This window comes from Pyrus communis, chromosome 5, assembly GCF_041283825.1.
Source record: "Pyrus communis isolate YQ-2024b chromosome 5, ASM4128382v1, whole genome shotgun sequence".
NCBI lineage: Eukaryota > Viridiplantae > Streptophyta > Magnoliopsida > Rosales > Rosaceae > Pyrus > Pyrus communis.
Genome location: NC_142569.1, coordinates 15,766,357 through 15,780,749, shown reverse-complemented (window position 1 = coordinate 15,780,749; position 14,393 = coordinate 15,766,357). Strand labels below are relative to the sequence as shown.

The 14,393-nt window shown below is 36.4% G+C and overlaps 2 protein-coding genes across 2 annotated transcripts; both read left to right on the top strand.

The window, feature by feature from the left end:
* Nucleotides 1-4,101: 4,101 nt before the first annotated feature.
* Nucleotides 4,102-5,543, top strand: CAO (chloroplast signal recognition particle component (CAO)). Its single transcript, XM_068464762.2, has one exon. It carries the CDS (start codon nt 4,255-4,257, stop codon nt 5,422-5,424), a length of 1,170 nt encoding a protein of 389 aa, XP_068320863.2. The 5' UTR covers nt 4,102-4,254; the 3' UTR covers nt 5,425-5,543.
* A 6,826-nt stretch (nt 5,544-12,369) lies between these two features.
* Nucleotides 12,370-14,330, top strand: LOC148696867 (uncharacterized). Its single transcript, XM_088693390.1, has 5 exons — nt 12,370-12,501; nt 12,613-12,843; nt 13,520-13,645; nt 13,918-14,030; nt 14,090-14,330. The coding sequence occupies exons 1-5, from the start codon at nt 12,370-12,372 to the stop codon at nt 14,328-14,330; spliced, it is 843 nt and encodes a 280-aa protein (XP_088549516.1).
* The last annotated feature ends 63 nt before the right edge of the window (nt 14,331-14,393 follow it).

Here is a 14,393-nt window from a genome sequence, read left to right as displayed (position 1 = left end):
GACCTAGCCTGCTGTGCCAAATATTTGAAGTAACTTGCTTGCCAAGGTAGGCAACACCAACAACAATCTTCTTCTTGGAACCATATTGATAGGTAGGAATCAGTACAATTCATCACTACACAGTTCTTTAAATAGAATCCTTCTTGTGGTTTTGTCCTAAATCCAAAATCAAAACACATAAAAAATTAATCAAGAGTTATTGTTAAGGCAAATTCGATGAATTGAGAGTAAATTTTGTGTCAACTTTGGCACACCCAACACTGAATTTAATTTCAAAATTGAACTGGGGTATTTAGAGTGGAAAAACCAATGTGAGAAATTGATAAACCTTCATTATTAGCCTGCTGAATTGTTTCATTGGACGGATATAGAACAGCCAAAGATAGCTTGTTGAGCTCAAATGTCATATGGTTTGTAGCCCTTGAATCTATGATCCATACTTGTGAAGGATGATCAGATTGCAATTAAGGAGGTACATATGGTGATTGGTAAGTAGCATGCATAACAATCACGAAAAAATTATTCTTCTGAAAATAATGTGAGGCAAAATGATTAGGATTGCCACAAATGTAACACCCTTGAAAATTTCCTTGAGAATTACCCTGAGAATGAACATTTCGAAATCTGAATTTATCAGCAAAATGATTGTTCTTGCCACAAATTTGACAACCTTGAACAGTCCTGAATCGATAAGCATCAGCCACGTGATTATTTTTGCCACATATTTGACAAATGGAAACCTGAGGAATGAAATTTTGCTATTTTGGAGGTCCACCAAGAATACTAGCAGAAGAAAACTTGGAATTGCCATTATTAGTTGGCCTCCCAGAGAATTTATAGTTGCCATTATTAGAATTCTGTGAAAACCTGTCTCTGCCCTTGTTTTTATTGTGAAAAGATTTATAACCACCATTGTGAGGATTAGCCTGATTATTAGAAAAAGAACCACCATTGTTAGGATTAAATCCAGATGCATCAGCTATAAGAGCAGTAAGCACATAATTGCCAACATTATGTTCAATAGAGGTTGGCTCAAAAAACCGAAAACCGAAAAAAACTGAACCAAACACCGAACTGAGACTGAAAAATTGAACTGAATGAAAAAACTGAACCAAATTGAAAAAATCGAATTGAACCGAATTCTTTTGGTTCGATTTCGGTTTTAGTGGTCTAGAAACTGAACCAAACCGAATTAATTAAATAATTTTTTTAATTATTTTTATTTAATTATTTGTTTTTGGTATTATTTTCTAAACCTAATTTGTAAGCCCATTTAGTTTTAGTTTTAGTTTCCAAGATTTCCAGTCCATTTAGAAAGGAATTGTTAGTTTTAGTTTCTACGTTAGGACCTGCTGATGCTAATGAGTTCAGACTCATTAGACTCTACCATGAAATCATAGTAGTAAGGCAACAGGTTACAAAATCAGGTTATGTTCAATATAGTGGATTGGCCGTTACTATTATTGTCCGTAGTTAGGCATCAGTGAGGGTCCGGCTTCCTTTGTAGAGTTTGAATTCAATAGATAAAGATCATCATTCTCCTAGTTTCATGATAGTTTGTTATCAATTTTCATGGAAAAAAAAAAACAATTTTCATGGAAAAAACCGAACCGAAAAAAACCAAAGAAAAATCGAACCGAACAATAACTTCGGTTTGGTTTTCGGTTTCGGCCAAAAATCGAACCAAATGAAACCGAACCCACCCCTAGTGTTCAAGCATGACTTCCTTAGCAAGTAATTGAGATTGCAGATCCTTTAAAGAAATTACAATTTCACGACTTCTAATAACATACCTAATTGTATTATACTCAATAGGTAGACCATTCAAAGTGAGTATCACAATATCATCATCCTCAAACATTACCCTTGCAATAGACAAGTAATCCCTACCTTATTCGATTTTTTGTAAGTAAACAATGATAAAATCATTACCCTTCTTGATGGTTTGTAGTTCAAGCTTTATTTGGAAAATACTTGTGCGAGTAACTGTTGAAAATTGCTCCTTTAACCTAGTCCACAAATCTTGGGAACTAGTACTTCCAATTGCACATGACAATATTGCAGGTGACAATGTCACAGTAATCAGCTGCATCAATGCCTTGTCATGCATCTTCCAAATCGTATATTCATCAGAAGCTGTACGAGTTGAAGAATTGCCATAATCAACCTCTGAATCCCCAAATTGTGTCACAAGAAACTGAGTAGGACAAGGTGTTGACACACCCACAAAACTAGCAATACCGTGCCCCTCAAGCAACAATTGCATCTGAAAATGCCATGGCAAATAATTGGAGTCATCAAGCTTCAAAGTAATAGAGATTGAGATTGATGAATTCAGGGATGTAATTGGGGATTGTAAGATCTGTAATTGTAATGCTGTCACCATTGTAGCAGTTGCAAATCAAGAACCGAGAGAAAATATGTCTGAGTACTTCAATCAAACACCTTGTGTGCAGAGAATTGCACACGTAGAATCATAGAATTGAGAAGAAGACGAAACCCTAAAAGCAGAATTGGGCAACAAAAGATCAAGAAAATATAATGATAGAAGAGATCAACAAGAGAGCGGAGGCAAATCACCAAGATCAATCACCGTCAAGCTGTTAAGCTTTCTCTGGCGATGATACCATGTAAACCAACCTACATCAATCTATAAACTCATAGAGAAAGATGATCACAGAGAGAGAATTCTTGAGGTTTCTTAGAGAGGAAGAAAGGAATATTTCTTTCACTCTAACTGATTTCTTTCTTACAAACCTAGTCTTTTGTACAAGTGTAAATCTTAACAACTATAATAGCTTACGAGATAAGCTATCTTTGTAACTACCTATGTAATCTACTGACAAGTGGCAGTCTCTTAACCATTAATCCAATACTCCTAACAATTTAAATGTGAATGGAGTGAGTTGACTGGAAAGTAGTATAATGTTTGGTGATGAACTGGCAGGTGTATCGAATTATGGCAAAGTCTACGTCCATCTAATTGTGAAAGCATGAAGTGTGATGGCCTTGTAAAATTAATACATGGAGACGGTGGAGATTATATAATAATTGACAAGAAACATTTTGTTCCATCTAGAAATCTCGCATGTGATCATCGGTTGTTATACAGCCAGCCATGGACTCATGATGATATTCATTTTTCTACGGCTTTTATTTTACGCAACCATAAATCACGATTTTGACACAATTGTATTGACTACTACTTGCTTTACGTGGTTATTGGTTAGGGCGTAGGGTGTTTGTACGGAAACTAATCCTGTATTTTTTGTGTACTTTTTATAATATAATTGTATTATCTTTCTTATAAAGATGAGACATTCACATATTGGTTGGTTCTATCTCTATTAAAAAAGTAGTACTAAAAATATAGTAACTGTAACTTACTCATATTAATCCTGCTTGTGCGAAAAGAAAAGGGAAACAATATTTCTCTACGTAATTGAAATTCCATCGCTTGCAAAACAATTCAACATTTCTTAATGGTGGTAAACTAAGAAGTACACACAAGGCCCTTGCCAAATTATTACATTACAATTTTATTGGTAGTATAATATTTGAAAGGAATAAAACATCGTAGAAGATGAAATCTAATCTTGTTTTGACCAGTTTTCCAACTCTCGCCATGATATAAGGAGAATATCTTCTCCAATTAGTAGTCACAAGTACACACAAAGCCCTTGCCAAATTTCATCATGGAAGATGAAAAATACCATGCTCACTACGTGTAGTAAGTCATTCACTCTTTTTTGATAAATATCAATTTCACACATGCAAATGTTTTTTTTTAATAATTTAATGAGTTATTTTTAGATACGTGTCAACATCTTAGTTTGTGATTTACAAGTCAAAAGAAAATTTAAAAAGTCAACTAGCTTTCTTTGCATGTTTCACTTCTCTAAAGGTAAAACATTAAAGTGGGTCAAAAATGCAAGCATAAAATGGGCTTATCAATGATTGAAAAATAATGGGCTCATCTGTTATAAGCCCAGTTTAACATTTTGGGTTTAGTTTTGAACCTCGAGATTGTGGTGCCGAATTTGAAACCCCCGAAACAAAAAACTTGAAAATACCACCAATGTCCTACTCTGACTCCAAAACAAGTAAAATGGATTGGATGGGATTTCTTATCCTTAACGAATACTTCTCTCCCTCTCTACCCCTCTCCCCTACACTATCCACTCTCCCGAACACTCTTCGGAACACCGCCAATGAAACCTCAGTCACTTCTCTAACCACCACCACCAAAACTCCATGGACGCTCTCTTCGTCAACCAGTACTCCATCTCCGGCCTCAGACTCTCCCCAAACCTCACCACCCCCACCTCCTCCTTCCCTCCCCAATCCTTCCACCGCCTTAAACCCACCACCTACACCGCCACCAAGCCCACCACCCTCATAACCGTCTCCGCCATCCAAAACCAACAACAAACCCAATCCATCGAAACCCATAACCCACTTCCGCTCCCGGATGCCAATGAACCGGAAGAAAACGACGAGTCCTACGGAGAGGTAGACAAAATCATCGGAAGTAGAGCGCTGGTGGGCGGCAAGGGGATGCAGTACTTAATTTCCTGGAAAGACGGCCATTCGCCATCGTGGGTCCCGTCGGGTTCCATTGCCAAGGACGTGGTGGCGGAGTACGAGAACCCGTGGTGGACCGCCGCCAAAAATGCTGACGAATCCGCACTGAGTCAGCTCATAGCCGCCGAGAATGACTCGCGCGACGTTGACGCAGTTGATGGGGACGGCCGCACTGCTCTCATATTCGTCTCGGGTCTCGGGTCGGAGCAGTGCGTTCGGGTTCTGGCCGAGGCCGGAGCCGATTTGAACCACCGCGATAACGGCGGGGGACTAACAGCGTTACATATGGCTGCTGGTTATGTCCGTCCTGGTGTCGTCAAATTATTGGTGGAGCTGGGTGCGGATCCCGAAGTGGAGGACGAGAGGGGGCGGAAGCCGTTGGATTTGGCGCGGGAGATACTCAAAACGACGCCGCAGGGGAACCCGATGCACTTCGCGAGGCGGTTGGGGTTGGAGGCCGTGATTAGGGAGCTAGAGAGGGTAATATTCGAGTACGCGGAGGTGCAGGAGTTGCTTGAGAAGCGCGGGAAAGGGGATCGCACGGAGTATTTGGTCCAATGGAAGGACGGCGGAGATAACGAGTGGGTCAACGCAAAGCTGATCGGCGAGGATCTGGTGGCGGACTACGAGGCGGGGCTCGAGTACGCGGTGGCGGAAGGGGTGGTGGGAAAGAGAGTTGGGGATGAAGGGAAGCTGGAGTACTTGGTGAAATGGACGGATATAGATGAGGCCACGTGGGAGCCGGAGGAGAATGTTGATCCTGATTTGATCAAGGAGTTTGTGGAGGCCCAAAATTCAATTGGGCCGGGTAATGTGGAGGAGGCCCAATTGAGAAAGTAGGATATACTTATGTTGTATATCTAATTGAAATGATCATATGGCTTTTGGTGATCAATGTGACCTCAAGGAAAATTCTATAGTGCAAATTTATGCGTTATGTCACTTTTCTTACACTTCAACTTATGAGTTCGTTTTTCCGTACTATATTTTGGATATGTGAACCGTTGCATCCATAATATTAGGCGATATTTGATACTTTACGTGTTAATTTTACGAAAAATTGAGTTACTCAATCTCGAGTTAATCCATATCATGTAACAATGGCGATCATAAAAGATGTTAAGGGCCATGGCATAGCATGCTGATTTTGGCACATACATTTTTCTGGTAGGAAGTTCGCCACATGCATTTGATTTCACATTTATTTATTTTTATTTTTATTAAGAACAGAATTTGGATTCTTTGCCCCTTAAAATTAGGGTTAGTTATATGTAAATAAGATGTTTGTAATTCAGTTAGGTGTAAGTCTATCAAGATGTAGTCTCTTTCATTGATGTAACCTTCTTGAAGATTATGTATTATTTATTGAATGAGGATTCTTGGTGATCTTTTAATCGTGTCCATTTATCATACGCCGTGTGATCATAAATCATTTAAAAAATTTTATTTAAAATTGAACACGAATAGTACCTGATGAAAACTGGTCGCACGATTTACAATAAACAGACACGATTAAAGGATCCCTTGAATCCTCACAAAGAGAATCCGAAGAGGATCCTCATTCTTATTTATTCATTTGCAGTTAATTACGTAATATATTTGCACTTTTTTAGTTCGTTTGTTTTTCTATTATGTACACTTTGATTTTGAGGCCCATATAGGGATGGTAATTTAACCCGTCAAATTCGATCCCCACAAGTAACCGATCCGAATGGTTTGGTTTTGGGCATAAAATTTCGGGTATTTTATGGTTATGGGTAACCGTCGGGTAAAATTTTTGGTTTCGGGTTCGGTTATGGTTATTGGGGTATCTGTCCCAAACTCATACCCGAAACCGAACCATTTCATCTATGAATAAAAAAAATATAAATATTTATTATATGAAAATGGGTTGTTAATAATCATGCATTATTAAATATGAAATTAATTATTTACTTTTATATCATTAATAATAGGAATTATATGCTTATAATTTTCAAGAGTGTAAATGTTTTCTTAGTAATATAAATTTTTAGTATTACTTATTAGATGTATTGTATCAATTGTATTAATAATAATTTTTTTAATATTCTTCATTTAGTTAATAATATAAATAAATATATAAATATCACAATGGGGAAAACTATTCCCTGATAAAAAATATGCCACTCGATGGGTTCGGTTATGGGGAAAACCCGTTTAGAGATTTTACAAGTTGGGGTTCGGGGAAAATAAATGGATTTTGGTATGGGGATGACACATTTGAACCCAATCCGCCATGTTGCCATCCCTAAACCCATAAGGATGACCTGAGAAGGGTTGTCGTTATTGGGCTTGTATACGAAGTTTGTAGTTGGCAATGTTACATGAAAGTGTTTTTGAATGACATGAAACACTTTTAGAGAATATGTTTTTTATTCTAAAAGCACTTGAAGTATTTATTGCAATTATATTGCTCTTCCATAAAAAACTTACCCTTTATTTTCTAATGATTGATTTAAAAAACATTCTTTAAAAACATTTTCAGTCATTTAAAATGACTTTAGAAAGGAGCCCTTAACTTCTTATACTTGAAATAATTTCTAACAGTCGGTTTAAATTTCTAACGGTAGTTTAACAACAGAGAAAGTTTATCAAAATCTTGCAACGGGGTAGTAAAGTGTTAAGATTCAAAAAGCTAGAACTAATTAACATACCTTATGAGGTAAAGTTCATACACATGATTTCAATTTAGAATAATCAAATCCTCAATCTATTTTATTTCAAATAATCCAGAAGTTAGCTCAGTATATTATGGGTGAACCCAACTTCCACATACAATAATTTAGGGGGTGTGCTATCTACACACCTCCTAAATTTCATTTTCCGCGCATCCCTCTCAATTTTCGGTCATCAGATCGAATGAATTGAAGAAGATTAAATGACAAAAATTAATCAGGAGTGTGTGAGAAGTAAAAAGAGATGTGAATAGTACACCCCTAATTTAGAACTTCTGAACGATGAAGCTTTAAGACAACATTTTCGTACATGGTCAGAATGATCCAAACTTGGTATCATATTTACTACAAATATATATTATACTCACAACCGTGTGAATCTACTTGACTATGGCCACATGTAAGGTAAAATTCCCCATAGCCTCTCTGGACCCAGAAGGGGTGGATAACAGTAGCTTGCCACAAGTTATCCCTCATTTTCTTTTCTTTTTTTAAGTAAAAAAAACAACCGCGTGAATCGAACTTGAGGTTCCTTAAAATAAATTTAGCCTTTCAAATTGACGAAATCTAGCCCCTCAAATTGACACAATTTACTAAATTTAGCCTTCCAAAGTTCTTTTTGTTCTAATGGTGAGAGCAGTTAGAAACTAAAAAGTGTTAGGTGTCTAATTTTCATTGGCTACCAGTTTTGTCCTAAACTGCCTTCGTAAGGAGTTATAGGCAAGAACCAAGGCTAATTTGACCTAAGGAGTCTCGGGCTCCAACTAGCCAAGGCCGAATTGGATTCGAAAATAAACAATTCAATTTGTTTCGAACCAACGAACACCCCTAGCTAGGAAACTCGATCCAATATGAAAATACTTGCTAGCATATGAGATGAATTTGGTATGTAGATGTGGATATATTTAACCAAACTTGTTAAGAAGAAAAAGAAAAGGATGGTAAATGAGGAATTGGCCAGCTTACTGAGTCAATGACTCCTTGCAGGCAGTGGTTGTCAATTTGCCACGCATGCATACATTCATACATTACCTGAAATTACTATTTATCCAACGAAACAAATTATTTTTACCAGCCGGAATACAAACGTTCATCGGGTAAAACTTGTCAACATTTTGGCTTCTTCTTCAAAGGCTTTTTCCCGACAACAGTAGTTCAACGGGCAAAGTGTCATTCATCGGGTAAAGTTTTTGTGTCAAGTAAAAAAACTTGGCACTTATCATGGCATCCTCTGGGCATGAACCATTCAGGTTTCGTCGCAAATATATATTTAAGATTTATGATTTGTAGGGCAAAATATACTATTCCGTCAAGTAAAGGCGAGGGACATTTTGGCACATTCAATTCCTTCGATGATTTTCGCCATCTTCAAAATTAATTTTAGTAATCCAACCGTCAAACTCATTTGTACGTACTCTGAGATCACATACGCAAAAAATCACCAAAAACAAACTTTCGAATTAGGTAATGGGACGAAATCGTTCTACGGTTATAAACGAAAAATAACAAGTTAACAGTTATTTTAGCTCCGCAACATGATGATTTTTTTACATCTACACTAATCGACCATAAAAAAATACAATAAACATACCCGATCATCAATTTAAAATATTTACATTAGTTGTAAAGTCTAGTTTTAAGTGTTTGTCTTTCTTTGTCAAATATTGTAATTGAACCATCACACATGCTCAATCTAGCTTTAGGATATACTCAGATTATGGACTGGTGCTGCTGGAGGAAATGTTCAAGAAGTGGCACATTTTGTACTGGTTTGATATTGAGGTGCTTTTATAAAAAATGGATATAAAAAAAAGCTGAGCTCAAAAAGGTGTTTGGTAAACACTTAAAAACAACTTATTTTCACAGTTTTGGGTGGAAAAAAACTGAAAACGTGAAGCAGCATAAATGTTGGATTATATGTTGAATGTTGGATTATGATTTCTTGTTAAATGTTGGATTATATGTTTAAGATAAAGTTTATAAATATTTTTCTTTTAAAAATAAAGTATATTTAGTAATTCACCTTTATTTGTTAAGAAAATTAAATGAATGACACATCTAGTATTATATCATTTTTGGTCATTTCACACAGTCACAACTATTTTATATAAAAGTTTACCAAAATACTATAATATTGCTTTTTTTTTTTTTTTTTTTTTTTTTTTTTTTTTTTTTTTTTCCAAAAGCACTTTTACAAAAAAGTTTACCAAACACTCAGCTACTTTATTTCACAGCTGCTTATTCTCACAGCACAGCAGAAGCAATTTTTTTTTTCAAAGCACAACAATACCAAACCAGCCCTTCATCTCAAATGGTTTGTTCACGTATGTGCATCTCATATCTCTATTTGTGTTGCATTATGTCTAGTTAGTTTTACACGCTGACTTGTAGCTATCTAGGCCTAGGTTCTAAAAAGCGTTAGGCGCTAGTCGGGCAGCGGGTTCGGGCTTAGTGCCTAGAAGACTAAGCGGATTTAAGTAAATCTATTGTATTTCGTGTAAATAAGTGTTTGTTTATACTTAAAATATATATAATTTCATTATAAACTAGAAAATAAAATGACATATATATTATGAAATATTGTAACATAATGAAAACATGCAGAGTAAACATATAATGTGTGTGTTATTTAAGTGTTTAATAAGTCTCTTACAATTTATTGGAAATAATAAAATGCAAAAGGAGAGTTATGTATTTTCTATCTAAGTAAGTCGCAACCTAGACAGGTGTTTAAGCGGGTCTGGGCGGGCTAGGCGGGTGCCTCAATAAGTCTAGGCGTCATTTCTTAATTTTCAAACGCCTAGGCATTAATCGGGGCAGTGGCCAGCTGCCTAACGCCTAGGCGGCACTAGGCGGGGATTTTTAGAACAGTGGTCTAGGCACACAAATTAAGGCAGTCCACATGGGCTGATTGACACATTTTTTATGGTAGTCAGTTTCTGGCCATTGATCTGCCTAGATTCTTTTGCAGTCGACAAGTGTCCTTGAGACAAGTTGGCTAATGGAAAATCAGATTTCCTTTGGTATATTTGCTTTTAAGGTTGCAAATTGTTCTATAGGGATTTTAGAATTTATTTGTTAGACAGAGAGGGTTGCTTTAAGGCTTTGAGCTTGCATCTTCTCCATTTATGAAACCCTAGCTGCCAAACCTTCATCATGCATTAAACACCCAATCATTGTATACTAGGGTTGCATTGTTTTAAGGTTTTACATTTATGTCTTGGTCTGGTTTTAAGCTTTTAGACCAAGCTCTTGGATTCTAGTTAGATTCTTTCTTCAACTGTTTGGCTGGAGAATCTGACTGGTCATTTGAATCCAGATTTCATGTGCATATCATAAAATCATATCATATCATCGATCATGTTGATCTCGGTGCCACAAGGTGATGAGCTTAGGAAGAGCTATCACTTTGTTAAGACCAAATAAGTCCATCTCGTGTAAGACAAGGTTGCACAAAGGTAACTCTGCTGCATAGATAGGGGTCTAGGAATGAGCTTATGTGATCTTTGTATGAACCTTTGTTTACACTAGTGGATTGAACTCAGTGGAGAGTCCCCAGTTTTTTAACCCATAGGTGGGTTTTTTTCGGTAAAAAATATCTTGTGCTTAAGTTATTTTTATTGTGTCACATATCTCACATACACATACTTGATACAAATAAAGGTGGAATTTTTTGCCAAATTACCATACCAACAGAATTACCAAATGTACCATGCCAAAGTTTTGCCAAAAAATTTGTACCATTGGTAATAGTACAGTATTTGTACCGTACCATACATTTTTGGTACGTTAATGGATTCAAAACCATTACCAATGGTATACCGTACCACTACTATTAATATTATATCATTTATATTAGGTATTATTATCATTATATATGCAGTTTATATATTTTTTTTCCTAGTCATTTATCTAATCATCCCACCCTCTAACTTTTACTTTCTCAATAAAAAAAAATCTAAGCCTTCTTGCGCTGCGACTCTTTATATTTTCACTCATCTAGCCACCGACTTCATCTCTGTTGCTCCAGTTCCGGCGACTCTCTATCTCTGGAGTCCATCTCATCTTCTCCTTCATCGAATCGAGATGTCTTTCTCCCTGGCTTTGTCTATCAAGTTAATTTTTGTACAATTTTAAAGAATGTAGAGATGAAATTTAGGAATCTTTGTATTTTTTTTTTTTTTTTTTGGGATATTGGGTTCTTTCAGCAATTCTTCCATCTATTGACTTCTTGTTTCTTAAATGAATCTCTACAAAATTCTCATAATTAAATAAAAAAAATTTAGAAACTCAAGGGGAGTGGCCAAAACACGTTTGGGCCTTGAATTGGGTTGGGAAAAAAAAAAATCAAATTTTGGCCCAAAAGAATAGCCCAAAACAAAGTGGAAATTAACATTACCATACCATGCCAACCAAACTATTTGGCATGCCAAAATTCAGTATACCAAAAGTTTGGCATGGTAATGGTAATAGATTTTGTCATACCAAAAGTTTGGTATGATAATTGGTACATGGGTTTTGATACGGTAATTGTACCAATACCACCCCTAGATACATATATCTATTGAACACTTAAATGGTATGTGCTCACAATCTTGACTACTTAACACATAAATAACTTGTAATGAACTGCAACCTTGCTGATTATGATAGGTTTTGGTAATTGAAATTGGAAATTGAACCTTCAATTTATTGACTAACAAATTTATCTTAGTTGACTAGCGAGCTTGACTAGTTAGTCCATTGGATTACATTTTTTATATATAGGTTATTCTACCTGGTACCAATTTCAATTAGTATCAGAGCCTAACTCTAGATATACTTAGAGTGATTTCTGGGATTTGTTGGTTTTGGGTGGAATCTCACCATGGATTGTGATCGTGTCAGTGGCTCGTGCAATACACCTTCATTCTTTGATGGTACAAATTATGCTGCTTGGAACGAGAAGTTTCAGATATTCCTTGAGGCTCAAGATCTTATAGCTGTTGATTATCTCATTCTTAAGTGGAATGCTCCATCAAGGCTAGTCAATAGAGAGTCTGTGATTAAGCCAAAAGATGAATGAACTCAATGAGAAGTTGCTTCAGCCATGGCTAATAGGAAAGCAAAGAATATAATTGTTTATGCCATTTCGTCTAATCAGTTTGCTCATGTTCGATATTGCACAATTGCCAAGCAAGCTTGGGACAAACTTCGAATTCTTCATGGGGGTGATAAGCAAGTGAGAGACTTAAAGCTTCAAATGACCCTTTCAAAATTTGAAATTTGAGAATGCTTGAGTCTGAGACTTTCTCGGTCTTCTTTGAGAAAGTTGCAATGTTAACAAGTGAAGCCTATTGATGAAACAATTGTTGTTCAAAAGATTTTGAGATGCTTGCCTAAGAGATTTCAAGCAAAGAAGGCTGCCATTCAAGAGTTTCGGGACCTAAATGAGATCAAGCTTGGAAAATTGGTTGGGAAGCTCATTACCTATGAGATGGAGCTTGACATGGATGAAAGTGACTCCAAGAAAATAAAAGAAGTGGCCCTTCAAAGTGTTGAGAATTGTGAGGTTGTTGGTGATGTGTGTAGACATGCCTCAGAAGATGATCTTGCCCTATTTGTCAAACAATTTAGAAGAATTCTCAAAAAAAAAGGAAGGGATTCTAAATGGTTTGGTGAGTCATTAAACAATCGGGAAAAACAATCTACTGGAGTGAAGCACAAAGGGTTCATTAGAAAATGAGACAAAGTTGTGTTAAATGTAGCTGGTCCCTGCTTTGCATGTGGGGGAAGTGGGCATCGTGCTGCTGATTATGCTAACACCAAACTCCTTAGTCAAAATCACAAAAAGGCGATGATGGTTACTTAGAGTGATAACAATGATCAAGGTTCTATGCATTATGATGAGTTATTAGATATTGAAGAAAAAGGTTTTTGCTTTTGTTGCTCCAATTGAGGAAGTGTCTCTGAGTAATAATGATTGTTCTGAATGGCAATGAGGATATGTCTTATCATGAATTGTGCATCAAGTATGATTCTTTATTTGATGAGACTTGTACTACAAAAGTGGAGAAGATTGAGTTAACTGAGAAGGTTGCTGAGTAACAGAAAGAAAACATGTCTCTGTGTCTAGTCAAAACTGAATTGGATGAAAAAATGATTATCCTGAGGCCCATGTTGCGGAGCTGAATGAGAAGGCTTCTAATTTCAATGACAAAGTTGAAAAGGATGATGTTATTATTACTTTTGAAGCACAGGTTCAAAACTTGCTAGAATCTCAAGAAAACTTGATGAATCAAATTCATGCACTGAAGGTAAATAATGTGATGTATCATGAGGCCAACATGAAACAACTATTTGAACTGAATGAGGCAAATGATAAGGTTATTCGTCTCACTATTAGGGCTAAAAAAATTGACAAGATGCTAAGTATTGGAAAACTACACGGTGACAAATTTGGTCTTGGTTATGTAGAAAATGGCTCAAGTTCTATCCCCACCAAAACAAAATTTGTCAAAGAATCTAAGGTTATATCTCAGAAAGTCAAACAATGTCCAAAGACAAGACGTGTTCTTACATGTCATCACTGCGGTGAAGTTGGCACGTTCGTCCAAAATGTAGAAAATTGTACTCTGGAAAGACCAATTCACTGAAGGGTCATGTAGATCGTCTGGCCATCGAAGTCAACAAAATTGCTCAGCTTGTTCAGTCTTCTTCATCTGGAAATATTAAGCAAAGTCTAAAATGGGTTCAGAAGGCTTTAAACAGGTGTCTTGTCTTTTTAAAAGCTCTATCTGTTACCAAGCCAATGGATGGTATCTTGACAGTGGGTCCTTTTGTCACATGACTGGAGACAATGAGGCTTTCTCATCTCTTACTCCTTTTATTGGCGGTGGTATTGTGTTTGGTGGTGGAGACAAGTCTCAGATCATAGGGAAAAGTGATGTCAAGATCCCTAGATTTCCTAAGCTTGAAAATGTTAGCTATGTTGATGGGTTAAAGTCAAATATCATTAGAATTAGCCAGTTGTGTGATGATGCAGATGATGAAGTGTGTTTCTCAAAATGAGGTTGTCGGATTGTGGATGAACATGGAAAGAACTTGCTTGTACTCCTGAGATCTGGAGACAAT

Excerpts from the sequence above, each read along its gene's own strand:
- LOC148696867 (XM_088693390.1), top strand. The coding sequence starts at position 12,370 with ATGGCTAATAGGAAAGCAAAGAATATAATTGTTTATGCCATTTCGTCT. Across the intron at positions 12,502-12,612 it reads TTCATGGGGGTGATAAGCAA|CCTATTGATGAAACAATTGT; the intron begins GTGAGAGACTTA and ends TAACAAGTGAAG. Across the intron at positions 14,031-14,089 it reads GTTCAGAAGGCTTTAAACAG|TGGGTCCTTTTGTCACATGA; the intron begins GTGTCTTGTCTT and ends GTATCTTGACAG.
- CAO (XM_068464762.2), top strand. The coding sequence starts at position 4,255 with ATGGACGCTCTCTTCGTCAACCAGTACTCCATCTCCGGCCTCAGACTC.